We start from the raw sequence: 27,457 nt of genomic DNA, 5'->3' as shown, positions 1-27,457 counted from the left end.
GGGTATGAGAGGGAAGTAACCCAGGGGAAGAAACCGCTAGTCAAGTGGTTCACCACAACCCCAGGGCCCCTGGGTTGGGACCTGGAGTAGACGCCGGGCCCAGGTCCCTCCCTCTGCACTCCCCTCCTCCAAGGACACTAGGGGAGTGATTAAGAACTGGTTCAGAGGCAAGCAATATAGCCCTGAACCTACACCAGAGAAGAGAAAGCGCGAGACCCAGAGAACAATACCGGCAATTTGCCACAGTATAAATAAACTTGGTATTTGTGGGCTGAATAGATGTCCTGCTTCTGGTATGATTGTGGCTGATCTGTTTCATGCCTGTTTGATTTGTCTCCTTTCACCAGAATATTATTCCAGTGTTGAGTATCTCAACTCTCACCTTCTTTGCTTTTCTTCCTGCACTGATGATGTCAAGTTTTAAAATCCCACCAGGTGGAAAATGGGGTGTCAGATGCCTCTAGACATCTGGTGACCCCAGTAGAGTAAGGACAGAACCTCTTATTTTAATTGTGAATTTCCTGCCTTCAGGCCTCTAACTCAGACTTTTCCTGCTCTGTTTTTTGCGTTGATATACTGAATTTAGCCTTGTTAACAAGGCCCCTTTTCAACTTGTGTGAGGGTCCCACCAAAAGAAAGATCAAATCTGTTCTGTATCGTTAAAAAAAAATACAGAACAAAGGGCCCTTTTTTCCATTGTCTCCAAGACATCATCACCCCTATCATAATAGCTGTCCCTCTCCATCACGGTTGGCATCATGTGCTCCATGAATGTATAATGCCCAGCCTCATGATTTCAGCACATTACCTCCATCCGCCAGCCTCTCTGCCCTGCTCAACAAGCAATTAATGACAGAACATTCAGAGGGCCCAATCCTGTACCCAAAACGTCCACTGATGCCTATAGAAGTGTTAGCTGTGCCAGGCGCACAGATCTGGGCCCTGCATAGTTTGAGAAGAAAAAATAGAAGAGCCAGTGCTCAGCTGAGCAAAATGCATCAGTTTCGGGAGGTCTGCTTGTATGGTTGGAGGGACGGGGACCCTTTCTTTGCACCTAACATGTCTTTAATCTCAGAGTCAGGGGCATGAATTGGTTCTTCCCACGGGCACTGTGCCAGCGCACACTCATAATCATGGTGCTGCAAAGGGTAAACTTCAAAAGGGTTGGAGGTTCCTTCGATTCAGCTTCTCAAACTGCTGAGGCTTTTCAGAACCCATGAGGTGGGGAATCTTGCAGAAACAAGCTTCTTCCTGGTACTTCCTGCTTTCAGCGAGGATGGAAGCTCCACCGGACAGGCCTTTTTCACAGTAGTTCCTCTCTGCGTGGATCACAGCATGAGAACTGGAAAAGAAGAGGAGGCTGGAACAAGATGTTTTTTGTTTTTTTAATGAAACATTTTGCAAGTTGCTGTTTTAGAATTTTTTTGTGACTCTCTTCAAAGAAATTTTGATTGAGAACATTATTGACTCTTTCCATTTTCAGAAACCCCAGATTTTGGTAAATGAAAAACTTCAATAATGATTTTCATTTAAAAAAAAAAAAAAGTGTGGAGAGGAATAAAAATGGGTCGGTCCATCTTGACTCCTGCAAAATGGAAACATTTTTAAAGTTTTTCACAATTTTATTTTTAAAAATATTTAACATAAGCTAACCAAACACTTGCGGGCTTAGAGCTTCATGATCACAGCCCAGAAGGGCTGTCTGGCCTCTCGTTTATCCCTTTGTTGGTTGCTACTTGTGCCCAGTTCTGCAGGACAGATCCAAGTCCAGGGGAACTCCCCTGTATTCTGAGGACTAGTCTAAAAACACCATTGAAGGGTGGTTACTGCCAGAAAAATCAGTATAGAAGTAACATGATTGAGTGGACTGCAGAGGTCATGTCTACACTACAGCTACTACAGTGGCTCAGATATGGCACCATACACTTCCTGCAGCAATGGAAGGGGATTTTCCATCACTGTAGGAATTTCACCTCCATGAGTGGCATTACCTACGCTGACGGAAGCATTCTTCTGTAAGCCTAACAGTGTCTACGCTGGAGCTTAGCTGACATAGCTATGGTGCTCAGGGGTATTTATTTTTCATGTGCCTGAGTGCTGTAACTGTCAACTTGACTTTTAAGGCCTTAGTCTCCCCCAGTCATTTCAGATTCACTTTGCTTCAGCTAAATCAATGATCTTGTGATTAAAACACTTGGCTGGCACTTTAGAGATCAATTTCTGTTCTGCCACAGACTTCTTGTTTGACCTCGGGCAAGTCACTTAATTTTCCAGTGCCTCAGTTGCCCATCCATAACATGGGAAAAACCTAATAACCCTTTCTTTGGCTGGCTTGACTCTTTAGATTGCATGCTGTTCAGGGCAGAGACTGTCTCTTTTGAAATGCTTGTACAACACTTGATGCAGTGAAGCCCTTGTCTCTGGATACTGGTGTACTTCAAATGAGTAGTAATAAAAGTGGCCAGGAGTTGCAGATGCCACCTGAGCTTTGAACTTCAAGCTGTTTCTTCTGCCTTGTTCATTATCTTTACTAATACAAATTCAGCCAGCAGAGTGTAGCGGATGGTTTTGTTGGATGCAAGGAGGAAAATAAGCTGTCTTGCTTTCCCCCAGCTGCACTGGGTCTGCACAGCCAGTAGTGGGTGCTGGAAGTTGGCAGGTAGGACGCAGACAGGCAGGGAGCAAAGATATGGGGCTGAGCAAGAAGGTGCCTGTTTGTTTTGGTGGAGTGGGGACTGCATGGCTTAGAGGCGGAGGTGGGATGCTGAGTCCTTCACCTCTGTCAAACCCAGTCTAGGTTGAATAGTGACTCAGCGTGGATCCAGACAGTCGCTTGGGTCTCTGTGAAATGAGATGGTGAGTCTCAGTCCTGTTGCCAGTGTCCAGAGAAATTGACACAATTGGCGTCTCCCTGGCAGTCTCTGAAGAGAGGCCAATGACTGACTGGCTAAGTTTTCTGGAGCAGGGCCTGTCGGTTTGTTCTGTGTTTATACAATGTCTAGCACAACATGAGGGGAGCTCCAAGATGCTACAACAATACAAATAATGGACTTTGAGTCTCAATTCCCCTCTCCCCTCTGGAGGTGTGGTGCCCCTGAGTCAGAACTGAAGTACATTTATGAGGTACAATGTATGGGGGAAGCCTGACCTGCTGCTCCCCATACCTTACCGGTCCTGTGGATAGCCAGAGGATTCTGTTCTGGCCTCTCAGTCCAACCCAAACAGGTGAGGTTTTAAAAAAAAATCATTTTGGGCAGGTCCCTTCCCATCACAGCGTGATGGTGTGGCATTGTGCCATAGCAATGAGCTTGGACAAGTGGCAGCCCCATTCCCTGCCACGCCTGGTTGCCACACAGTCTCTGCCCTTTGGAACTGGCATGATGCAATCAATAAACTTTCTTTGCTACTGCAGAGGATTAGAAAAATTAACCCAGAAGATCTTTTCCCATTCTTTCTTTTAATTGGGCTGAAATGCCCTGGCATGTGCTGGCACACACGGCTCCAGTGAATAGCCTGTCCCAGCAGCTGCTTGATCATTGTCCTTGGGTAGCGCCCATGCCAGTTGCATGCATTTCAGTGAGAGTTGTGCATGTCCCTGAAAGGCTGGGGCTGCTGTTGGCCTCTGGGGATGGGTGCGGCGTTTATTTAGAACTCCCAAACTCTGGGCAAGTCACTGCACCTCAGTGCCTCAGTTTCTTCATATATAAAAGGGGATAATATCTTACTCCCAGAAAGTGATTTGGGGTGTAATTCATTCCTATTTGTAAAGTGCTTTCCAATCTGCAGATGCAAGGGGCTATAGAAGAGGAAAACATTATCCAGTGTTTTCATTTGGAGCTTATCCTGGGGGAGAAATGAAGCTCCCCCTGTTGACTTTGTATCCTCTCTAGCGGGTGGACAAACATTCAGTCTGTGAGCAAACCAAGCTGGGAGGAGGGCCTAGTGATCTCATACCAAATGTGAAGAGTCTAAGAAACATCTGCTCCACGCACTACTCGAGGCAATCCTCTCCTCTGGACTTATCCATAAAATCCGCCCTTTGCTCCAGCTTCTGTATGGCTGCAGGTCACATTGCCATTCCTTTCTACTGCTGACGAATACTGGCATTTCAGGTGGAATAAACCTACCATGTGGGGCAGCATTGAAAGTTCACCTGGCCCTCATGTTGGTCATATGAAGGAGCAGAAGAACAGTGGGAATTGTGTGTGTGTGTGTGTGTGTTTCTGCCCCAGTGTGATGGGAATTCGGCACAGATTTAGCTCTGGTTGCTGAGCTGTAAACATGCAGCTGATTTCACTGCATTAAGTAAAAGGGGACTGCAGGATGTGATGATTTACAAATCCCCATGGCAGCTGGGGCTTGCCCTTGTCTGGTAAATGGAGACAGGAAAAGCAGCCTCTAGACAGAGAAGACTCTAGAGCCCTTTTCACCTCCAGGTCACCAGTCTGAATCAAGCCCAGGTTGTTAATGACTGAAAATTATTACCGTCTGCTGCAGAGGCCGTGCGAGCCCATTGCGAGCCCTAAGCAGGAGTATTTTTGTGCCCTCCCCAACACATACTAAATAGTGAAGAGGGGCCCCTTTGAGCTGCTCGGGATCCAGCCTAGACAATTGCTTAGTCTGCTTATCTGCTGCCTCTTTGGAGCCCTTCATCTGCTGCTTGATGGACCCTGCAAAACTCCTGTCACAGTTGGTGCTAACTTGCCACTACCTGTGTTGTTCTTTTTTTGTGGTTAAGTGGTGGACTTCAGTCTCCAGGGCTGTCCATCACGAAATTCCCTGGCTTGAGTTTTGCAGATGCTCAGACCAGATGATCCCAGTGGTCCCTTCTGGCCTTAAAAAATCTCTGAACTTAGCCCCTACAGCTCCTACTGGTTTCAGTGGAAGTTGTGGTCACTCAACAGCTCTGAACATCAAACCGTTGACCGAGTGACATAATGATAGGCACTGGAGTTTGAAAATGTGGGCTTTAGCTGCTTTTGTGTCTAAATGCTGCTCCATATCCTGGTTGGAGCCGTATTGTGAGAAACCACAACAGCAGCAGCCTGATCCCCAATGCCCATCCGTGTCCTGATTCCTGCTTTTCATAACCCTCTGGCCTCTGCATTTACAAAATCCTGGATTCCCCCCCCAAATCGCAGCTTCCTATTCCACCTTATCACAATGGGGAAAGTCTCCTGCCGCTCTGTGCTCCTTCCCCCCCAGCCAACATTCTGGGGTGATATGCCAGGCACAACGAGGGGTTCAGAGCATTGTGGGGGAATGGGGTGGGGGGACTTGACTGCTGTGAGGCAATTCTAGGACTGTAGCAGTTTCGAACTGAAAAGATTTATTAGCTCATCCAATCCATCAAGCCCACAAAGATCTATAGTCTTGCAGCAGTGAAGGGATCAGACATTACCACACTCACTGCTAACGAGGAATGGCAGACAGTTCCCATTCTCTCTCTCACCCCGTCTCCGTTTCCCTGGAGGAGGCCGGGAGATGGTGGCTGTTCTGTTCTCTTGGTCCAGTGTTTACTGGAGAGAATCTTTGGCTCCGTGCCCTCAGAGCTGACATCTGGTTTGCTGATTAAGACATTTATAGAGTCCATGCAGGCAGATAGCAGGGAAGAGAGGGAGGGGTGCCATCTGAGAACACCCAGGCGCTGGGAAGTAGAGAGCAGCTTAGTGGGGAGGGTGTGGGCACCCCCACCCTGCCTCTGAGGAGGTGATTATAATTCTGCCAGCCAGCAGATCTCTCTCTCTCTCTCTCTCTCTCTCTCTCTCTCTCTTCCGTTGTGCCCTGTAAGTGTGCTGTGGATGGTTATCATTATGGAATATCTGGGATGTGTTTTCTGTGCAACACACATGACAATGGAAGCTCTTGTGCACTGGCACGGCTGGTTGAATCGGAGCAGGAGGAGAGCTGCTCCTCAGCTAGGGATCAGCCACTGTTCTGCAGGATCAGCAAAGCTGTCTCTGAGCATGGGTCACCGCGAATCCATTGATGTGTGGGCTCCCTTCACACAGCTCTCTGGGTACACGTCAGTAATCCCGAGTTAGGAGCACCCCTCTGCTCTTCCAGTTCCTGCCCCCAGTCAGCTCTGCTATTGCCCCTCAGTGCTGACTTGGAGCAGCTGCTGCTGCTCCATTTATAGGCCTCCTTATAGCTGTGCTGCTAATGAACCCCAGTTCCCACCTTCTAGCATCTCCTGTTATTCCAGCCACAGCTCTAACAGCGCACTTCAGTCCTGATGTGGAATATATTTGCCATTCCATGCCTGGGCCCACACATCTCTGCTACTGTCCCTCAATGCCTTCCTTCTGGTTTAGGTCCTGGCCTATCTTGAGCAAGTTAAGAGTTGCCTTTGTCATACATGCAATGAGAGTAGGCTGAAAGAAGACGGATGGGTGAGTCTCTACATGGGTGCCTCTGTCAGGAAAGGACAGCTGTGCTTCGATCTTGTTCTCCCCAAGGGACTGGCAACACAGCATCACCTCCTCTGTGCTCTCCATCCCTGTGAGCTTATGCAACTGAGATAACTCTGTGGTGAATATAGCTGTTCTGAGCATCATGCTATCTTAACACCACCCTTGCTATTACCAGCTAGCAGCAGCAAACTCACATCTGTTCCTTCTGGGAGCATCTGGAGCCTGTTGCTTTGATGACCTCCTGCTTTGGTTCCTGACTGAAGGCAAGAGAGGGTGTCTCCTGTGGAAGCATGAGTCAGTCTCCTGTGATCTAGTGGTCACACACCAAGCGAGAGGTTACACTTGGATTAATAGTCCCAGTCTCTCCTTACCCAGGACAGCAGAGAATGGGAGCCCTGCAACAGTAATGCATTCAGCCCCCATGGAGAAAGGCAGTGACCCAACAGCGACCCCTTCTGGCCACTTAATGGGCGGCATCAGCAAGTCCCAAAGAGGGTCTTGTTCAGTCCTCACCATGCTTGTGGCTGCATTGCAGGGCTTTGAGAAGGGAAGGAAATCGGATGTGCATGGGCTGGGGGAGAATGAGTTGAAGGGAACGGAGACCCAGAAGAGCCCGCTGAGGAGTGAGAGAGGAAGCCATCTTGCGTGTATCAGGATCTTCAAAGAGACACTAATAGCACCTGGCATTGCGGACAATAAACGGTGACCCTGAAGTTGAAGTTACTAGCTTTTAATTGGGGTTGGCAGGCTGGCTGGAAACCTTTCCAGCCCTGCTGTCTTCCTTTATCTCTGAGCCCTAGCGGCTGGTAAGAAGGCGTTAGACTAAGACTGGTGCTCTGGCTGCAGGCCAGAGGGAAAGGAGGTCAGCTGGGCACATTGGCATGGATACTTTAGAGCTGATACAGCACGGGGCAATGTCCGGAGTGTTTCCAGTAGCTATGGCTGGGCAGGAACTGAGATGTATATGTGCCTCTAGGGACCAAATCCGTGATATGGAGTGGTCTAACCCAAGCTACTGGTGAGAGGTGGCCTGGCCTGGCTGGTGAATGGAATGTGACTTTGCCCCCGAGCAAAAAGACAGCCCACTCACCAAGAGGCTACTGGGGCATCTGCATGGGGGCAGAGGGTGTTGGGGTCTGAACCTTATTGTCTTTGTCACTCAGTCATATTGTTACATATGACAGTGCTTGGCAAAGCCTGACTCCTCCTCTCCACTGGGTGCCTGTCTGCCAGAGTCTGGAGTTGTCCGTGTTTGACTGGCAGGCCGTGTTCTCAGGGGTGGGGTTGTAAATCGAAGGCTGCCCTAACGCAAAAGTGATTTGGTTTAAATTGGTGACTTGAGGAGGAACGAGAAACTTTCACTGCGTGGATGTGAGGGTGGATCCTTGGGAGCTGCGTTCCACTGGTATTTCCCTCCTGCTTTGCTTTCAGATAGCTGAGTGCTTCCTTTCTGCAGAGGGTTTCCCAAAGGCATTCTTTCAACACAGCCCAGGAGGACAATGCAAACTTTCTCCCTGGCTCTGGACTTGCTCCTGCTGGCTCTGAGTGCTCTGGTGGATTAAAAAGTTTTGCTGGGACTTGTTTGTACTTTCCGGCAGGACAAGTTAGTAGATGCTGCTTGGGAATGTACATATGGGGTCTGACCTATGCACTGTAGCTCTTGGATGGAGTGAGGGGAGGGTTGGGTTGTCCCACCAACATTCTCCTTGGCATATCAGGGCTAGGGAGACAGCTTGGATTCTGAATGGACTGTTTGTCTGCCGGGCCCAACCTACACTGGTGTGGGTGCTTCATTGTGATGCAAATACCACACGTATTTGCACACTCCTCATTGCACTGTTGGAGCGGAGCAGGCAGGCAGCTCCTCCATATGCTGTTGCTGCCCATGTTGTATTTGTTCTGTGGGTGAATCGATCTCAGTTTCCAGGCCTGGGAAGCCACACCGTTTGCTCACATTGAAAGGCCTGAGCCCCAAATGGAATCCCCAGGGGACAGCATTGGTGGCGGAGGACCAGGAGGTGTTTGGGCAATGCAAGGCACATCGCTGTTGGAACATGCTTCTCTATTCTCCACATAGTTTGGCTAATCCAAGATTAGTGTCAGCGATATGTTGCACTTTGGCCTGTATCCAAGGGTCTCAAAGCACTTTACGCTCATTAATTAAATCTCACAACACCCCTGTGCGTTACTGTGTATCTCCATTATATAGATGGGGAAATTGAAGCAGAGAGGTTACGGGCCAGATTTTCAAGAGACCAGCTCCTGTTTAGGCACCTAACTCAGTGGCCAGACTTTCGACAGAGAAACAGTGGGAGCTGGCTGCTGAGCGCTCTTGGCTGTAAGTGACTTGCCCAAAGTTATACAGAGTTGGTGGCAGATGTGGGAGCAGACCCCCAAAAGACGTATCTTTGGACTAATTAATATACCTGTTCCCTCCAACACCCTCCTGCACTTAACTGACAGCACCAAGCATTGCTGAAATGAGATGTGTCTGGATCACATCATCTCCCCAGGAGAGATCCTGGGTTCAAGAAGAGCAGCAGGGAAACGGGGGAGCGAGGGAATGACCACAGCTTGGATTTGGAAGTGGTAGAAACAGGATGATCTCACGACGATATGGGATTAGCAAGTAATGCCAGGATTTTGCACTCCCCTTGTGCCACGGCAGAATTAGAGAGACTTATTTACAGAGCTTGCCTGTGCCAAGTTTGAGAGTCTCTGTCATTCCAGTTTGATGGGCAGGACTGGCTGTGCCATCGGGCCCGTAACTAGAGTTAATACTCTAGGAAATAATCTTTTGGAAAAGCTTTGGCTTGGGAGTCTGTGCAGCCCAGCTGTTACTAGCGCAGCTGTCCTAGCATGGGCAGAGTTCATAATTTAGATTTTTCCTTCTTAACTCTGAGTAGTCCATCTCCTGTTGGTTCAAAGGAGTCTCTTAAAAGTTACCAAACTGCACCTTTGTGGATTCATCTTGCCTTTCTTGCCTGCATTGAAATCAGTGGGTGTTTTGCATGTAGGACTGGGACCTTTGTGTTTGAACCCTTAGGCTGAGATTTTTAAACTCCTCAGTGTTGGTCTAACTCGTCTCCCCCTGGAGTTAATGGGAGCAGTGTTAGGAGCCTTTGAAAATCTCACCCGGGCGCTATTCCCACACACACAGCAGTTTGTTGAGGTTCAGTTAATGTGGAGAACAGTCAGTGGTTTAAAGGAAACCCCCCAAAAAGCAAACTGTAGTTTTAAAGTCACACATCAAGAAAATATAGAATCTCTTCTGGCTAAAGGAAAGTGAAAAGAATAAAAATTGGAGAGTAGAGTTGGGAGATTTTCACACACCCCCCCCCGCCAATACCATGCCTGTTTCTTATACAAAGTGGTCTCATATAGGAATGAGCTCGCAAAGCTTGGCGTTCTCCTAAGGGCTGTAGGAATCCTGTAGTCTGTTTTGTAAAATCTATGGCCATGCCTACACTAGGAAAAAAGGTATGTTTTTTACAGCAAGATAGTTAACATTGTAAAATCCTGGTGTAGCCAAGTCAACCTGTAGTTTTACCTCTGTGTAGCTGGTTAAGGTGAAACCTAGTTGCCCGGGTCCATCAAGGTAAATCTACAGCTTGCCCTGCCTACATTAGGATTTTATAACACATTAGCTATCTTGTTGTAAAAACACACCCTTTTCTTAGTGCGGACATGACCTTTGGCTACTCCGGCAGAGTTTGCAAGCTCTGTAGGGTAGAAATCCCCTTGTATGTTTGTTTGCCAGATGCTCTTGCAGGCTTTGGCTTAACGGTGCTTAGGGTGAATGTGGTGTTCAGGAAGCATCTGGAAGGTTGGTAGATAGTTTCCAAAGCTCATATAACTGGGCCTATACTGTGGAAATGTCCACAAAGTGAGAGCACCTCTGGTTTTGCCTCCCCCGCCCCATTTCATTCAAATACCTGGTCCAATTTTCCTGGATAAATTCTGTGTTGCTGTAAATTCACACTTGTAACATTGCAGGCAGGGTGATTTGGTGAAGCTGTTGGAAATCAGGGAGTATAATGAGGTTTATAACGGAAGGTTTGTTTCAGCCTTTACTGCCGAGGAGTCTTGTGTCACTCTGTACTGGAGAAAGAGATGAGACGCATGCACACCTATGCGGAGAGAAAGAACACACTCTGCCCAGCTAGGTGATAAGTTGGTACGTTCAGCATATCTTAATGCAAACCTCCAAAGCAAAGCTGGAATGTTTTGTTAGGTACTCACTGCCTGACATGTCGCTGTGATATCATGATGGGTGCAGTTTGGTTGTAGTTTATTTATAACACAAAGTGATCTTAAAACATTCTTTCAGTTTAATCAGCGTTCTCATCATTCCCTGAATCACACATTTAGCCCTCTTGTCTCTTTTTGAAATGCTTTTTGGAGGAGTGAGCCTAATTGTCAAGGATGGAATTGGTGCCATCATGGCAAATGCTTTCAGGGCTTTTGGAAAATACATCGTGCACTGATGAAGATAGCGATAGTACAGGATCCTCTTAAGTATGCCCATGTCTTTTCTCCAATTTTGATCATCGCCACAGTGTTCTTCCTGGAATTTCTAACTGAGTCATCCTGCATGGGGTGCTTGAAAGGCATTTTATGTTGCCATAATCCTTCCCCTCTGCTTGCTACATTTTGCAGACTCTCCAACTACAGGCAGATGCTCTGAATATTCTACAGGGAGACCTCAGAGAGGGGTGAAACCATAAACAACAAGAGGTTGAAAAACACCAGGTTATTTTCCTTCCAGTGTTGCTGCTGGGTGTGTGGTGGGGCTGTTGGGTGAGATAGAAAGCAGCAGGAGTTAGCAATTTTGAAACTTATGTACATTGCTCGTTCTGCAGTACGGAACTCTCCACTAAATTCAGCCACTGGTTTCTTTTGCCTTCCAAACTTCTGGATCGAAATAATTTGTATTAAAATACATAGGCATGCTCAGCAGACCAGAACACAACATGTGAAGTTCAAATTTGCATCTGTACTCTGAATATTGCTCTTACAGATTGAATCAAAATCTTAGCTCCAAAGGCATCACTAAGGCTGCAGCTTGTTTCAGGCAAAGTGCTGGGAATGAACTTGACTGAAATAAGACCCTAACATACACTAAGATCACTAATGCAGAGGATGCAGTTAGGCAAAGAGAGGCAGATGTAGGTTCAAGAGAGGTCTGATGAAGTCCAAATGGATCTCTCTTGAGAAGTTTAAAATGATGTGACGTGTGGCAGCTGACGTGCCAACAGCCATGGGCAAGGATAATTGCTGAAGCTCAGTCCAGTATGAATTGAAGTGTGTATGCGGGTATGGGGAGGAGTGCTGCCTGTCCAACTGCCCACTCTGCTTCCTGCAGTATCTAGCTCCTATTGGCCTGTTTCTCCACCACCATGCACCACCTGCAGTGATTTAGAAAGGAGCTAAGTGGATGTAAAATGTTATCTGATCCAAATAGTGCTTGGAGACTACAGCGGTGAGGGCAATATACGTACATGCACTGAAAGACCGACAAAGGAACAGGCAGTGGAATAGCAAGTCCTATGTGTTCTGTAATGATTACTCAGCCAGGTGCCTGGGCTAGCCCTTTTAGCATGTGAGACCAAACTCCATCACAGCCCTACGTGCTGTTGCCGCAGATGGTGCCCTAAACCCCCTGCTGGCTAGTGAAACGATCGTGATGTGAAGCAGGTGCAGACAGGGTTCCGTTGCATTCAGGCCCCGTGCAAGTCTCAGGCAGCCGAACCACTGTTGGGGAGAATGTTCTGCAAACACAGCGGTTAATTACGTGTCCTATAAATGGATTAGCTCACTGGAGAGTGAGATCCTTTTATCCTATTAGCGAGCCAGCAAGTCCAGTGTGTTCCCCTGTGTCGTTATTATGTACGTGGTGTTCAGAAGGGAATATGGGGCAAGTGAATGGCAGAGAGCAAATGGGTTAGTCCGGCATTTCCCGCTATTATTTATTATTGTATTTATTATTCTAGTCGTCATTTTCTATTATTCTCGTCCCCTGGTAGCTCATAATGCTATGAGAAGTAGTCCCTTCAGTCTGTTAATCATCCTGGCCTGTAATTTCTAATATAGTACTTATTTATGCAAAAGTGTGCTCATTTGCATACACAAATGAAGTTAATCCTTCATAAACAAGCCCAGTCATGTGAAGGTGAAAGGCTCGCTAAGACATTGACGGGGTGTCGTTATGTGGGTGCGTGTATGTTGTGAGGGAGGGACAGTGCTTAGAACCATGTGCTCAGGACATCAAGCAAACCCCAGGATCTCAGCAGCGGCCTGTGTGTCTGTTTTATGCAGCCTTGTTTTGGCTTCACAGAGCCCTTGATTCAGTCAAAATAATGAGGTTTGGCCTCTTCAAAGCTGCTCCACCATGCAGGCATTTAAATCTTAGGTGAAGATCAGTTCTTGTGGGTTTTTTTTTTTTGACACCTCCTGCCCCCTATAAATGGCTGCCTGCTGGGTTAACAAAGCAGCTTGTGGCAACATAAACTCAGTGAGCTAGATCCTGAGCTGAAGAGAGGTGGGGAAGATGGTCCTAAGTCACCTGAAGCTGCTGAAAGACCCCAGTGTAACTCAGAGCAATGTGAAGGCTACACTTTAGACTGGCTGGAGAGGTCCCATTATAGGGATCTTTGTGCTGATCAAGGATCCGCTGAACCAAATGCCAGTCCCCTACTTGACAATCTCTTCATATGCCCCTCATATATGGGGCAGGGGAATGGAGACAGGTGCCACAGAGCTTGCAGTGCTGGTTTTTTGCCACTTAGACATTCCCCTGTGCTAGCTGCCCCTTTAGGACAGCCTTCTGGCTGCTTTGAGCTGCCTCAGGGCCCAGGGATCTGTCCCATTAAGCACAAATACACAGTATTGCCCACCACATGCATTCAAAAATTGTAAGTCAGGGTCCAAAAAATCATGAGATTTCACAAACAGTTAACCATTGGGTTGCTTTCATGTGTCTTCTAAGTCTTTAGGCTGCCCTTGCTTCTTGTTTTCAAGCTTTTATCTGCAGTCATAGCATCTAGAAACTTACTTTTAAAAAAAGTGAAATCTGAGATTCTCATGTAGTCTGTTGATTCCAGCAGCTGGGGCTTTGAGAAACAAAAAACCTGATATTATAAAGCTCTGAATAAAATTGTGAGAGTTGACAGCAGTGAATACTTGAAACACCACTATAAATGCTGGATTTAACAACATTCAGATTATAGGTTCCTTATTGCAGGTGATGAATGAGTCAGAAAGGACCAGATCAGACCAGGTTCTCAGATCAGAGTGGAAAGGTTTCAAGGCTGGCGGTTAACGGGGGGGAAACCCTTTTCTAACCTTGGAAAGTGTGTAGATTTGGTCTGGTATCACTGCAAGACAATATGCATTGTCAGTGGTGCTTACAGAGCCACTTTTTACAGTACACCTGCCCTTTAAAGGGACACTTGCTCTGATAATTTTAAAGCTTAACATTTAGATCCTATTTTCTTCAGAAAGTTTTATAGATCAGATATAATAACAGAAATTTCTTCAGAGTATGTAATGGATGTGTGACTTAAGCATTGGGCACCATTGTTACTGTGGAGTTTGCATATGTATGGTATGGAGAAGAGAACTCTGAACCCACAGTTCCAAAACACCAGCCTCAGCCACTTATACGCTAATGGAGAATCTATCTACTTATATGGCCCCACAGTGCCACATAGAGCCGTAAAGGGTTCTGTCACCACCTGGCCTGTAATTTCAGGGTGCTGTGGTGCCATATGGCTCTGGTTCAGATCCAGGAGCACCAGCAGCCTTTTTGGCGCCCTAGGTGGCAGAAGGTCCCGCCCCGAAAATGACACCCCCGACGGAGGCAGGTTCCGCCCCCGAAATATCGCCGATGACCGCGGCGGCCGAACATCCGGCCGCCATGGTCACTGCCTCCCAAATGTCTGCAGCCTAGGTGACCGCCTAGGTCGCCTAATGGGTTGTGCCCGCCCTGTTCAGATCCCTGACACCAGTAGCCAGCCCACAAGCATAAGGTCTTAGCCTGGTGCTCACCAGCCTAGTTACTCATTGCAGGATGATGCGAACAGTCCATCCTGTACCGGGTCTCCCCAAATCTGTCCTCCCTGTGTTCTTCAGTACCAGACATGTTGACCATTCCCTTCCGATCTGTAACCTCCAAAGGCGTGAAACCTGCCTTCCAGGTATCAGTTCATTTTGGCACACATACTCCACACAGTTTGCACAATGGAGACCTATTTAGAATAAAAATAAAGCAAAAGTTTATTTAATAAAAAACCAGCAGATTCAAAGATCAGATAGTGAGGGAGAGCAAACATATACAAGTTGCACAGAAAATAAACATAAAGATGCAACCTCAGGCTTTACACTTTGGTATTAGACAACATTCCTTTTCTAATACAAGCTACCTAATGCCTTTGAACAGTTTCCCAGAGTACCCACTTAGGTATAAGAGGGATCCAGCATTCATGGATCCACCTAGATGCTGTTCTCAGTTGCTGGATGACCAGCCTCCATTCCAAGCTTCTTTTTTAAAGGCTTTTTCCTTTCTCCCCCCTCTCTCGGACCATGTTGTCTCATGGTTATTCACAATGGGGAATTCCCTCTTGGCATGATTGCCAAGATGTCTCAGTGTCTTCCCATTAACGTTAACAGTCCATCATTTTTTGTCCTGGGCTGGACATTGGATGGTTATTTGAAGCCAGTTCCATGTAGACATCTGACTTGGGAAGCGCCTCTCCTTGCTTAGCTGCTCACCACCTTGCAGAGAGGTGGAGTTGGAGTTTGTGAGCACAGTTTTCTATACAGACAAATTCATAAATTTATAACCATGGTCTGTATACGTGTCTTGTAGTGACCATCAAGTTCAGAATATTATAAGCTTTCATAAAAGACCTTCTTTGGTATATTTTATAGTATAATACAGTATGCAATGAGATGGTTTAATGGCTTATTTGGGGGGTTTAAACCTTCTGTTTTTCCTCTGGAGGTTCCTTCAATTTTGATTTTTCATGAGTGCCTCACAATTTTTAATGTATTTCTCCTTCCAGCACTCCTTTGATGTAGGAAAGTGCTATTGTCTCCAAGTTTCAGATGGAGTGTTGCAGCACAGAGAGTAAGTGACTTGCCCAAGGTCACACAGGAAGTCTGTAGTGGAGCACGGAATTGCACATGGGTTTCTGGAGTCCTCGGCTAGCCCCCTAAGTCCCAGTACTAGTCTATTACAGGTCTCTCACAACTTACGCGCATTTAACATGCGCGATTTCAGCTTTACGCTGAAAGGCCTGGAGTTCCAGAGGGGGCATGGCCTCAAGATTTAAAGGTCTTGGGGCACCAGCTGTGGCTGGCAGTCCCAGGGCCTTTAAATCACTCAGGGGGCTCCCAGCTGCAGAGGTGGCTGGTAGCCCATGGGGCAAATTAAAGGGCCCGAGGCTCCAGCCACCGTGGAGCTTTGGGCCCTTTAAATGTCCCCCCCCCTCCGTCCTGCTGTCGGAGCTGAGGGCAGGATTTAAAGGGCTCTTCCAGGCTCCCCACCAGGGTGGGAAGCCTGGCGGAGCCCTTTAAATCCCACCTGCAGCTCCGGCAGCAGGACAGGGGGGGCATTTAAAGGGCTCCACCGGGCTCCCCGCCGTGGAGGGAAGCCTGGCAGAGCCCTTTAAATCCCACCCGCAGCTCCGGCGGCTGGATGGGGAGGGGCATTTAAAGGGCTCCACGGGGCTCCCCGCCACGGAGCTGCTGGCGGGATTTAAAGGGCTTGGGGTTCTTACTATACACAGTTTTCACTTTACGCGATAACCGCGGAACGGAACCCCCGCCTAAGATGCGACAGACCTGTATAATCTATTATTTATAATCACTAGGGTCCTCCAGCCACTAGAGGGCTATGTATGCAGAAAGGCGTCAGCAGGTCTGACTTTCCATTCAGCAGAGGGCAGTGTTGCATATATACATGAAGAAGTGCATTGCAAAGGCTCCTAAAGTTCTGGAGGGGAAAGTTTTGATTTGGAGCAATTGAAGGGATTTTATTTTGACGCCAGAAGTGTACATTTTGGCGCTGTTAACAAACATTGGGCACTGTTGAGGCTAAGGTAATCACTTTTCCCATCATAATATACAGGGCCACAGACTTCCTTGATCAGCAGGCATTTACTGTGGAAGAAAGCAGCAAACTACCAACAAAACAAGTTCGTTTCCACCTTTTGTTGATTTCCCGAGACCATTCCCTTTTTAGAAACATCTATGCAGTATAGGGACATCTAGTGCCTGAACAGCATAACTGCAGGGGCACATCATTACATTCTTGAGCCTCTTGTGCTCCGCATAATGCAGTCACCTAACCTGTGTTTCCTAAGGGCATCCTGTTAGCTGGTTGCTTTTCTGGCAAGGGCTTAGTCTCAAGTATAGATGATAGTGTCACCCCCTAGTGGCCCCAGCCTGTATTGCTTCTAAGTCCCAGTGCTATTTGCAGGTCGGCACTCATATCTGATTAACTTTAGAAATCCCAGTACAACTGCTAGGCATTTGTGTTGATTGTTTGTGTGTGTCTATGCTTCCTTCTCCTGGAGAGAACCTGCTCAGTTGTATGTAATTATGTTGCCCATGAAACCTAAATAAGCCCCTCCTTTAGCTTAAGTTGTAAGTGACCTTTATTTTGGGAGCAGAAGTTTCTGAACTCTGTCCCTCCTGATGTCCACCTAAAAGATAACAGTTGACAGAGAAGTCTGTTCTTGCAGTGATTTCTTTCCCGTCCAGGGACTGCAGTGGAGGTTCCCTAGCCCGAGAAGTCCCTGTGTTGCTGTTGAAGGAACAATCCTACATATACACTTTAATTTACTCTATTGCCTGGTTTGTGTTACAGCACTCAGGGTCATCATGCAAACTAACAAGAAAACCTTGGATGGGCACATGTTGGGCCATATGGCTGAGAGGTACCCCCGAATTCTCTTCTCTTTTGTGGTGCTGCAGCACTTGAAAGGGAGCAAGAAAGTGGGGCAGATGTCTGCCATTGCCAGCGCTGTTACACCAATGGAAACATTGCTGGCAGGGTTGCAGCTCACATCTAAGCCAGGACTTATTCGTTTATATTTCCAAGGGTCTCTGGTGGTGACTGCAAAAGTGAGATGAACCATGTAGAAATCAGATAATATGCTAGGCGAGACTGGACATTCCCTATGGACTGCACTGGACCTGGCACCAGGAACCTGGGGAGGAAATGTCACATTGGCAACAATGAATCAGAAGCCTGTGAACTGTTTCTGAAGAGCCCCCTTCCAGACTTGACAGCTGTGAAACCAGAGCACCAGACTTTTCAGCAGGGTCTGGCAAACAGGAGAGTTAACTTGTTGTCTAAGCAGTGGCTAATCTTCGAACATACTGTACAGATGAGCTGGAGTGAAAGGGATTTAATGAATGCTGCCTCCGTGTTTATTTTTCAACCTTCCAGGTGTCTGTGTTTTCAAACAGGGCATTTCCTTGAGCAAATGGAGTTTTGCTTGCATAAGGCCCGAGAGAAAACTGAGAAATGACTTTAATATTGGGCTGTAAGTGAATAGATGGACTTGATGACACGCTCTGCAGATCAACGGGCACAGGCCAAATTGTCAGGTCAAATCAGGAAGTGAATGCAGAGCTGAGGGCTCTCCCCTGAGGATGTGCAGCTCCCTGGCCTCAGAAATCAAATCTTAGGGATGTTAGCAAAGATGCCTTTGCTGATCTTGCCAGTTTCAGCAGTGCATAAGGACATGAGCTGGCTATAAAGGTACCTGGAGCCCATACGTCATAGAGACAATCCAGGAACAATAGAGAGTCAGTCACTTATGTACATTCAGCCAATCCATTCCCTAGAGAGATCATAGCTCTATGCAAGTGGGTAACTGCACTTTGTACTAGCTGTAGCTTCCAAGTGATATTCAAGGGTGGTTCCCAAAAAAGTCTGTGGAATTGTCTGGTGTCACTAATGCTATCTTAGATTTTAAAAACAGATGGGATCCAGAAGCACTGTCAGATTGCAGACCTCACCGAGCTGTGATGCAGAAATTAGGGTTCTAGTCTATTTTGTTCTATTCTAGATTGGTTCTTACAGTGTCCTTCTCATGATAGCATCTGAGCGCCTTCCAGTAGTGCATTAACTAAGGTGACTAACATCTGTCATCTGTGATTTGTTTAGTCTCTCATCCTCTCCCTGGGGTGGAGTGGGGGAGAATTTTGTGTGTAGTGAAGTAGCTGCTTCTCCATACTTAAGCTCAAATTTTCATGTGCCCTCTGATTTTGACTCTCTAACCTCAGATGACACATAGGATCTGATCTTCAGAGATGCTGAAGATCCACTACTGTAACTAAAATCAAGGGGAATTGTAGGTGCTCATATCTCCTAAATGCAGGCCCAATATGCCACCCAAAAATGAAGGCTCCCACATTTAACGGACCCTTTGGAAAATGTGCTCCTTGAGCTCTGTGTCTCAGCAGCTGCCCCATCTGTAAAATGGGGTGGTAATACTTCCCTCCTTCCCTCCAGTGGGTGTTGTGATGCCATGTCCATCAATGGTTTTGAGAAACTCAGATACTATCTTTGGAGATAAGCATAATGGGAAATCTATAATTAATAATACGTACACAAGAAAGAGATACTCCCTCACATGTATGTGGTGCTGTAGCCGTCTTGGTCCCAAGCTATTAGAGTGAGTGAGGTAATGTTTTTCATTGGACCAACTTCTGGGACCTGAAAAAGAACTGTGTGTAACTTGGGCCAACAGAAGCTGGTCCAATAAAAGATATTACTTCGCCCACCTTGTCTCTCTAATTCTCCTTTAAAGAAATTCATTGGTATTCCATGGTAAAGGTCAAAATCACTGCAGCTTACTCTAGTATTACCTCCCTACCCACCTCTCCCCGGGGTTATGGACTGATAGTGTATTATTTTTCAGTAGGGTTACCAGTGCGGTGACTGTGTAGGTGAATCCAGCAGCCATTTAACATGCAGCAATAGCTCATATGCAGCCAGGGATGTTAGAATCTATTTTATTGCAAGACAGAAAGATGGGGGATGGGCCAGGATAACTGAATTATCCCATACTCCTTTTCCAAAAGTCCCAGGATGTCTGTAAGGTCTAGTTGAGCAGCTCCCAGAGCTGGGTCAAAGACATTTTGGTGTAACATTTTATGTGAAAGACAGCACTCTGCAGTGTTAGCCCTGGGCAGAGACCCAAGTCCAAGTGTGGGACATGAGCTCACAGAGCTTGGTTCATTGTTGTGCTAGCCATAAAGCCAGTGGATCTAGCCACTGGGAAACATAGGCGGTGAGTTGTATGGGCCCGTGGTGCCCGTGCTCCACCAATATTCAGGAACGTGGGCCTGGCTCCACCAGTGATTGGGCTTATAGTTTCAGAGCCATCCCATCCATAGGCTGGACCGGGGCAACTGCCCTGGGCCATGCACTTTGGGGAGCCCCATGCTTCAAGGGGCCGTGGGGTCCAGGGCAGATTGGAGGGTTACTAGGGGGTCTGGCAATGGCAGCAACGAGCAACACGGACCCAGCCTGCCCTGCTCCGCTCTGTCCCGCCTGTTCCTGCCTCGGTTCTGTCCTGCCCCCATTCTACCCCTTCCCCCAAGCCACTGCCCCGCCTCCTTCTGCCTCTGCTCTGCTCCCTCCTGCCCCCATTTCACCCCTTCCACCAAGCCCCCTCCCTGCCTCTTTCCGGCTTCCAACTCCTTGATGCTGGGAGCCGGCTGGGGCTGGGTCACTCGCTGTTGCCAGTGCCAGGCCCCACACTAACCACCCAGACTGCTCTGGACCCCACATCGCCCTGAAGCATGGGGCCCCATCCTATGGACGTGATGGCTCATCTTGGACCCATTCTGGGCACCACCAAAAAATTATACAAACCTGGCGGTTTGTATAATTCCACGGTGGGGAATTTCCTTCATATAGTGGAATTGGGCTAGAGCAAGGGATTGATTCCCACCCCCCCCCCCCACCTCCCGTAACCTTCTCCTGCTGTAAGGGGCATAGCTGAGGGAAAGAGTACATGACCACAGTGACACTGGCCTCTAGCTATTCCCAGCTGCCTCAATGGCCCCTAGGGGTAGCCTGGGGTAAATTAAGGCAGCCCTGAGAATAGGGGAGGTGTAAAAGTGGTGAAAAGCTGCCTTAGCCTGCCTTCCTTAACCCACCTTGATTCCTGTGTTGAGCGGAGCAAAATGGTCCATCTATTGTCTTCCTATCTGTCTAATCTAATCTAGCTAATTAATAATCTGTCTAATCTGCATCTGTCGACTTGCCTCTCTGATTCCCCCCACTATCCAGTCTGAGCCTGATTTTGATCCCACTACCTGGTGTAAATCTGGAGCCAGTGGAGTTACTCCAGATTTACACCAGTGAAATCTGACCTTTCCCCCCATGTTTTTTTTGCATTATAGGCTCCTCACCAGACCGAAGCATTTGTGCCCAAGCTCTAGCAACATTGCTTAGTGCTAAGGAATTCAAAAACCAAACATCCAACCCAAGTCTTGACAATAGGGAAATCACTCTTTGTTCTCTCCAGACTCACAAAAAGATGAAACCTGCCTTCTGCTTTGGGGAAATCTCTTGCCAAGTAAATGAAATGAAGAGACAAGTGAGGCTTGGTTTTCTGTTGCCCTGCACCCCGCGCAGTGATTCACACCAGTGCAAAGCACAACTATTGTGATCAGAGGTGCTGGAACTGTGGGCGCTGCAGGACCCTCATGCTCGAAGTAGTTTCCATCACATACATAGTTTACAGTTTAGTTCAATAGCCCTCAGCACCCCCACTGTACAAATTGTTCAATCGTTCCTGATTGTGATCTGGCAGCTTGGTACCGCTCTGCTGTGGTGTACATGACTGCACAAGGTGCAGGGAGTCAGGCTCTGAGATGGTTTTATGGAGAAACTGTGGAGTGCAGGGGAAGGAGAACCTGAAGGAGCCAGGTCTGATGCTGAGCTCTGATTGTGCCTGGCAAGCTCCTGGCAGGGAGGGCAGTGTATGGGAGGGCAGTCCTTGGCCAGTTATTGGAGATGGCCTATCCCCACATCCCCAATCGTTTTTTCTGGCCTTGTTTTATATAAAGTCCAGTGGAAATCCCATTTTGTGCTGATGGGGAGAGGGATGGGGTGAGGCTGCAGCGTGTTAGATGGCATGGGCATCCCATCCCCGCACCCCGACCCTGCCTGCGCCCTGCTATGTGGGGAGACGTAGGTGGAACTTGGTCAAGCAGAAGCCTGCAGCAGCAGCGTGCCGGACAATAGCCACTTTGTGCTGGGGCCTGACCTCATCTGTCCACCACGCTGCAGCTGCTCCCTCCCTTGCACGGATGTTAACCCTCGGCACGCCGGGCCAAACACAGTAATTGCTGGGGAGGTGGGAGGGAGTCGCTTTGTTTCTTCGCTGGTGCCGTTGGCTGGGGTGTGGTGGGTTGCTGTTCCCACTCTAATGATGGGTCTGGTATCCTGGTCTCCTGGAGCGCCTGCAGAGGAGCGACACTGTGTGGTTGCCCTAGAGGAACCTCACCTGGTCACATGCTGCACTTTACTTTTTGGCAGTGGCAGTTGTTGTCTGTAAAATGGATTAGTGCCCCTGAAAAGTGACAGCCCTGGAGGCTGAACCCTGGACAAGGAGAGCTTCTCCCACCCTGGCCATCTGTCTCATCCCAGCTCAAAGGGCAAGACGGGAGCTCTTTTGGTGGCCCCATTGAGTCCTTTGCTTCTCTGATGGCTCTGCCAACAAGGGGGCCATGTGTCATGGTTTTGGTGATGTGGATGCCCACCCAGTGGGACCTGGACTGTGAGCCCCCCACTCCTTTTGGATCAGACACCAAGGAGCCATTGGAGGACCATGGCTTTCCACAGCTAGTGCCCTGGGTCTAATTTAGCCTGTTGATCTAGAGGTAAAAGGATTGCCCATTGCCAGTCCCCTGAGCAATCTAGTCCTCAACCTTTCCACAGGTCCATCCAGTTCTTCTTATATATTTCCTCTCCCCTTTGCTTACCCAATATTCTCCCTTCTCTCTCAGCCCAAAATCCTCCTGATCCCCACTCTCTGCAAGTTTGAAAGCTTCTGCTATGCTTAAAAAATGTAATGGCCAGTTACAGTGATGTCTCCAAGTGCCATACGTTTCCTTTGCTTCACAAGTTAAAGAGGATGTCTTAGAAGGCAGAATGCACAGGGCAAGACACCGGAGGCTTCTTTAAAGATGACCTGCAAAGTGGGGAAAATGGTCTCTGCCTTTTTTACTTCTTTATGATGGATTAAAAAACAAACAAACCCTGAAAAGTCCTTTTCCAACAATTGTTTCCCTGCATGTTATTTTTACTTTAGAAAACCAGATCTTGCCTGCCGTGTTTTTCATAGAAGACTCTATGGACTACTGGAGAACTAGTAAGGGTATGATATCCTCTCTAGCATGGAAAGTAAACCTGGCTGAGGACAAGTGACTTTTAATCAGACTGTTTAAATTTTTTTGCTTCTTTGTAACACCTATTTAACTCTAACCCCTGACAAAAAACCCACACACCTTCGATAAAAGCTGAGACCACTCCCAGTCCTCCACAAAACCAGGGAAGGGCAGATCTGACATTCCTCATATTATAACGAAGGCCTGATCTGCACATACAGTTAACAGCAGGTAAACTACAAGGTGTGTTTTAAAATTATTTTCATTAAACTGGTGCAAAACCTCTAGATGGACATTCTCCATTCACTTTCAACTTGGTTTATTTCAATTGATCTTAAACTGATCTCTTGTTCATTTAAATTAAATTTATGTAAACCAATATTAAACTGAATTAAGATTCTTCACACATGAGTTTGCACCAATTTAACTAAATTGATGTAAAAACCAATTTTTGTTCTACTGAGTGCAACTTTGGAGTGGAAAGAAGCCCAGCTGTTAAAAAAAAGAACAAAACAATCTATTTTGGTTTGTTTTAAGTTGTAGAGATAGTAAAAATGAAACCAAGATTTCTAAAAATTGTTTCATGTAGAAATATTTGAGGCTAAATAGACATATTGATAGAGAGTTAAGGCTAGTTTTCAAAGTGTAGTGTGATATTTTACACTTGTACATTGAAGAGATTGTCTCAGCTGCAAGTGAATTTGATTATTAAGCCACTGCACTTTCCTTTCACTGTTCATTTCCATAGTTTTAAGTGCCCATTTTCTAAAAACTGTAACATGATTTAGAATTCGTATCTTTTAACATTCATGTTAATTAGTGAAGCAACCTTAACTTAAAGGGTAATTATGTTTTTTGTCTGTTAATATAGATTGCAAAGAACGTGATAGCATGGTAGCTTGTGTGGGGTTGTATAAACATAAACGTGCAGTGACTTCTACTGGACAGAAACAGAACTGCTCCAAAACATGTCATAGGCTCTATACTGCTAATGCCTACATGGAGATTTCTGCTGTAGCACAAGTGTTTAGGAGGGTGGTGCTTTAAGAGCAGCAGGCTCAGTGTTTTGTCTCTGCTGTTTACATGCCACTATGAATGGCTGTGATATACAGCCAAGTTCTAGGGGGTCATGGGTTAGTTGCAATATTTTATTCAGTGGCTATGTAACTCTCTAAGTGATTGTATTGAATCACTGCAATTTTCTTTTAAATCCCGGTCTGGGATAAAGGGGATCGCTATGCGTGCTCTTGTGTGCAGGAGGTGGAGTGGGCGGGAGGATTTCTTAGGCTGAACTGCTTATGTTGTGCTCAGAAATTTAACCCTCAGTCAGCTCATTCAGCCTTCACTTCAGAGTGGCTCAGCATGCAGTCCTGGAAGAAATTTTTCTTTTCTTCAGTCAATTTGTTTTTGCCTTCACTTTGGGAGCCACTGGCCTATTACAATATGTTCTTCATTGCTCTGATAACTGTAGTTCAGCTTCTAAAGCCTACAGCCAATTTGAGGTCGACAGGAAGGACATTTTAGTTTAAATAAGGGATTGGGAGTAGGAAAGGTGCCTCTTTCATCCCATTCCTTTATTGCCAAGGGAAGAAGGATAGTCTTGGGTCAGAATCAGCATCCAGTTTTATTCCCAGCTCTGTCACTCATTTGCTAGTTTGTGACTGCGGGAAAATCACGTAACCACTCTGCCTCAGTTTCCCCATCTTCAAAATGGGAAATTAATGGTAACTGGGCGTGCCTCTTACAGGCCTTTCCCCCAGCTTTAAACTGCTCCAAGTCATGCAGCTATGTTAATGTTACTTCAGCCATGTCTCTACCTATATGTCTATGAATTAATGAGTGTCTGCTTCTCAGAGCCGGACCAAAAGGTCTACAGAGCCAGGATGAGAAGGGACTGCCTTGGAAAGTGCCCATGTTGTTGCTAGGCAGCAGCACGCTTTAGCTTCCTAATCTGAAAGACAGCGCTTGGGCTTGGCAGGGAACTGGCTCTGGAACAGGGAACCAGAGGGATGTAAAACCATACAAAGAGGGTTGACTTTATTTTGTAATTGTACCATTGCTGGGATGCTGCAGCCCTCCATGGAGAGGGGTGATGGCAACGTTATCAGGAGCAAAGCAGCAAGAAATTTCATTGGATAAAATAAGAGCTGGACCCACCCTTATTTTGAGGGGCAAAAACATTTAACTCCCCACCATTTCATGCCCTTCTGCACCTCCTTGATCCTCATGGCAAAGCGGAAACGCTGCGACACAGTTGCTCTCCCAAGCAGAAGCTGGACAGCAGAGATTTATGGCCCAACTTTGCAGACCCAAGAGCCTGGTTGGGACACACATAGAGGCATGGAGTTTCGGCCAGAAGGGACCACCAGCTCCATCTAGTCTGACCTTCTGTACGTCACAGGCCACCCGCACCCCTCAACAGCCACACACTTGATCTGACAACTAAAACGAGACCAAACTATTACAGTCCACAGGAGACTAGACCATTATGTGTGACAGGCAGAGAATCGAAGGGACTGAGATGCACCAGTTCTTATCCAAACCTCAGATCCTCTTGGAGTTCTCTCATCCTTACATTTTACTTCTGTACCCAGGGAAAGTCCAGGAGGGGGCATACTAGAGAGGTCCTTACCAAGTAACGAGTCCATAGCTGCCTAGGACTTCATAGCTACCAACATGCTGTTTACCACAGCTACTTGGAACTTCATAGCAGAAGCAGGGATGGAACTAAGATCTTCTCACTCTTAAAGCTTAGCCCTACTACTTTACGTAAAAGAGAATTTCCATTTATCTGTTAGCAGTATAGGGCTTATGAGACAGCTGAGCAATACTAGTTCCATTCACTGGACTTTGTCTATCCATCTATCTCTTCACTCCCCCCTAAGCCAGTTCATTAAAATATGTAGTATTTAGTCAAGTAATGTTTGGCTGCTTCTTTAAGAGCATTAGATACTTACGTAAGTGCAGCTGCAGTCACAGTGAATTATCCCCCATTTAGTCAGGGGCTGGGTTGAGTAAACATCAGAGCCTTGGTGTCCATGCTAATTTTAAGCTGGCTATTTGGAATGATGTGATTTGAATACATGCTACCTTGCTGGAGTAAAGGAATCCATCTTGAATCAGTGGAAGCTGTGCAGGGGAGACTGGGAGGTACCATGCTTGCCTCCTGCAAGCAGGGGCTGGGCTAAGCAGGCTGCTTGACAATGCTTCGCTCTTCTATAGCTCCTTTCAGCTGTGGAAAATGCTTTACAAGCATCATTGAATTAAGTGTTGTAACTCCCTCCCACCCCTCTCGGGGATTGCTGAGAAGTATAAGCTCAGTTTTACAGAGGCATGGACAAGTCAAGTGACTTGCCCAAGATCACACAGTTTATAAGAGCTGGGATTGGAACCCAGGAGTCCTGACTGCCCAGTTCCCTGCTTTAGCAACATTCCCCTCTCAGAGGTGGGATGAAAACCTAGGCTCTCACCACTAGACCATGCTGCTCCCCCTTGTAGGCAGTTCCTCTCCTCAGAGCTTGGGAGGACTCACCTTACCCTCCCAGCCAGTGGGTAGATAAGGTGAGAGTGAGACATCACACAGTGGCTTTTTAAGAGAAGCTTACAAAACCTTGTGAGACCCCACGATTCTTTGCTTCTGCATACCCTGTACCATGCAGTCGGTCTCTTTGTAAAAGAACATTTAGCCCCACTAGGTTCCCTGCCCTGCCCTCCCCTCATCTCACTCAGCAATCAAGAAGGGTCTTAAAAACAGGCAGTCACCTCTCAATAAATACCAAGTTTACAATAACTCCCTTGCAGCAGTGCTGGGAATGGAGCCCTGCATTGTTTTATAGGAATTCCCAAAGAATTACTCTGAGCCGGATGGCACAGGCCTGAGTTAGTTCAGCAGTTCTCTTTGTCTGCTTGCACCTAGCTTGTGCTAATCGCTGCTGGAGTCCCTTCAGGGTTAGAGAGCTTGGGGCTGCACTGACACCACAGGCTGTGGTTATAGGGGGAGAATTCTGGGGCGGGAACTAATATGTGTAGCTGTGACAAAGCCCTTAAATGGCCAGTGAAAATGGTGGATTCAGGCAAGTAACTGATTGTATTTGTCAGTGTGATGGGGCAGGGCCAGATGGCTACAGTAAAGTACTGATAAACAGGTATGTTAGCCCCAGGCTAAACAAATCCCTAGGACCATGGTAACCAAATGGCAGTTGCTCCAGGTTAATCAAGGCACCTGGAGCCAATTAAGACCTTTCTAGAAGGCAGTGGAGATAGCTACTTTAATTAGAACACCTGCAGCCAATCAGGGCAGGCTAATCAGGGCACCTGGGTTTAAAAAGGAGCTCACCCCAGTCAGGCAGGGAGGAGCCAGAGGAGAAGGAGTGCGAGTGAGGAGCTGGGAGCAAGAAGGCAAGGAGCTGAGAGTGAGAGAGTGTACTGCTGGAGGATTTAGGAGACAAGCATTATCAGACATCAGGAGGAAGATCCTGTGGTGAGGATAAAGAAGGTGTTTGGAGGAGGCCATGGGGAAGTAGCCCAGGGAGTTGTAGCTGTCATGCAGCTGTTACAGGAGGTACTATAGACAGCTGCAATCCACAGGGCCCTGGGCTGGAACCCGGAGTAGAGGGTGGGCC

The 27,457-nt window shown here is 47.2% G+C and overlaps 1 protein-coding gene and 1 long non-coding RNA gene across 5 annotated transcripts in view; one reads left to right on the top strand and one right to left on the bottom strand.

Moving 5' to 3' along the window:
* LOC116830622 (uncharacterized) overlaps positions 1–27,457 on the top strand; it is a 77,254-nt gene that overhangs the window by 26,631 nt on the left and 23,166 nt on the right. Inside the window, exon 4 of one of the 3 annotated variants that reach the window (XM_032790214.2) lies at positions 17,287–17,406. The exons of the other annotated variants lie outside the window; for them this stretch is intronic. Within the exon in view, the coding sequence (XP_032646105.1) occupies positions 17,287–17,400 (114 nt within the window). The 3' untranslated portion in view covers positions 17,401–17,406. Of the gene's footprint in view, positions 1–17,286; positions 17,407–27,457 lie in introns of those variants that run through there. 3 annotated transcript variants of the gene reach the window in all.
* Positions 14,348–26,854, bottom strand: LOC142046605 (uncharacterized). Of its 2 annotated transcripts, none has more exons than XR_012655606.1 (3): positions 25,793–26,854; positions 21,713–21,908; positions 14,348–14,662 (listed from the first exon to the last, which is right to left on the bottom strand). It is a non-coding gene; the product is annotated as an uncharacterized LOC142046605 (long non-coding RNA). The 2 variants fall into 2 exon arrangements; XR_012655607.1 differs by lacking the exon at positions 14,348–14,662 and adding an exon at positions 17,435–17,629.

This window comes from Chelonoidis abingdonii, chromosome 3 (assembly GCF_003597395.2).
Source record: "Chelonoidis abingdonii isolate Lonesome George chromosome 3, CheloAbing_2.0, whole genome shotgun sequence".
NCBI classification, from domain to species: domain Eukaryota; kingdom Metazoa; phylum Chordata; order Testudines; family Testudinidae; genus Chelonoidis; species Chelonoidis abingdonii.
The sequence above is the reverse complement of the archived record's forward strand: the minus strand, read 5'-3'. Positions and strand labels throughout refer to the sequence as shown.